Source organism: Papaver somniferum, chromosome 11 (genome assembly GCF_003573695.1).
Source record: "Papaver somniferum cultivar HN1 chromosome 11, ASM357369v1, whole genome shotgun sequence".
Classification (NCBI taxonomy): Eukaryota; Viridiplantae; Streptophyta; class Magnoliopsida; order Ranunculales; family Papaveraceae; genus Papaver; species Papaver somniferum.
The window spans coordinates 116,572,643-116,574,342 of NC_039368.1; the positions used below are offsets into that span (position 1 = coordinate 116,572,643).

The 1,700-nt window shown below is 35.4% G+C and overlaps 1 protein-coding gene across 1 annotated transcript; it reads right to left on the reverse strand.

Moving 5' to 3' along the window:
- Positions 1–211: 211 nt before the first annotated feature.
- On the reverse strand, positions 212–943 carry LOC113324982. The gene has a single exon (XM_026573235.1). It carries the CDS (start codon positions 941–943, stop codon positions 212–214), a length of 732 nt encoding a protein of 243 aa, XP_026429020.1.
- Between the last annotated feature and the right edge of the window lie 757 nt (positions 944–1,700).

Consider the following 1,700-nt stretch of genomic DNA (forward strand, 5'->3'; position numbering starts at 1 on the left):
TATCCAAAAAGAAATAATATCTAAAAAAAGCATTTCTAAGAAAAAAAATGGGAGTTCATTACAGAAAATGAAGTTTATTCCAGAAAATGAAGTGCATATCAAAAAGTTCAAAAAAAAAAAACAAACACTACAACCAGTGCATAATCAAACAGGTAAGAGAAGTTCATAAAAACATAAAAAAACATAAACTAGAAAAAAAGGTTCATGCATACTACTCCAACATTAATACACGACATGTAGCTTTATTGTGGTTCCCAATCTTCTTGCAATTTGAGCACTTCATAGGCCTCCTCTCCTTCTCATAAGCACCACGAATGCGCTTCTTTGGTGGTCTTCCTGGAGGTGGCCTTGGAATACCAGGTAGGACTCTCTCTTCAGGTTCATAAACTTCTGGCCTGTCGTAATTGGGAATGAGTCGAATTGCAGGAGCATACGTATGGCGAAAATGATTCGAACCAAAGTAAGGCTCAACAAACCTCAACATCTCAATACCACTCATAGTAATAGCACCAGTGGCGTGAGCAAAGGGGAAACCAAACACTTTCCATCTCTGGCAAGTGCACGTCATATGCATCAGATCAACATCATGAGATCTAGGAGAGTGAACCTCATATATACCATTACCTGACTCCGTAACACTCCATGGACGCCCTAGATAGACATGTGACTTGAGTAGAACTTTATAGATGGGAGTCAAACTATCACTATAATTTCTACCGAGCTCACGCCTTTCTGCACTCATCCTCATAATCTTTATCCTAATCTCATCAACAAGAGCAGCTGGAGGCAGATCCCTTTCAGGAAGAATCCAGTTATTGAAAGACTCTGTAATATTTGACGAGTGTGTCCCATACCTACATCCTACGAAGAAAGCATTTTCCCAGTTCTTGGGATCGATATTTCTGATGTACTTGGCAACCCAACCACATCCTATGATACACATCTCATTTAAAGCAGACTCATATTTAGCAACACTATAGCAGTATGCAGCTTTATGGAACAAATCTTGAACTTGTTTATACTTTTCATGTGATTTCTTGATGGGGAGGTTATTCTTCAAATGATGGAAACAATAACTATGATAAGAGTTGGGAAAATACTTTGGAATACTTTACTTCAGCCTTCATGACGATCAGTGATAAAGGTGATAGGACGAGAGTTGACACAATGCTGCAAGTTCTCCATAAACCACTCCCACCCTTCAATGTATTCTCCAGGAACTAAAGCATACGTAAAAGGAAAAAATCCTACAGAATGAAAAGAACACAAAAAAGAACTAAAAGTGTCAGTTCATTAAAAAATATCTATAACAAAAATGAAAGTTTCATTCTTAAAATGAATTCCATTCTGTAGCATGAACTGTATAATCAAAAAATCTATAACTTTTCTACACTTCATTCCAAAAATGAAGTCCATTCTGTAACATGAACTGTAGAATAATCAATATCTATAACTTGTCTAGACTTCATTCCAACAATAAAGTCCATTCTATAACATGAACTAAGACCTTCTTCTTCAAAAAATAACAAAGTAAAACATAAACAAAAGCATCAGGAGTTCATTCCCCGTTTATGAACAACTAAAAAACTTAACAGAGAAGCTTCATTCATTCACATTGCTATTAAAAATAAAAAAAATAAAGGTTTCATTATATATAATGAATTCCATTCTGTAGCATGAACTGTATAATCAAAAAATCT

Excerpts from the sequence above, each read along its gene's own strand:
- LOC113324982 (XM_026573235.1), bottom strand. The coding sequence starts at position 943 with ATGTGTATCATAGGATGTGGTTGGGTTGCCAAGTACATCAGAAATATC.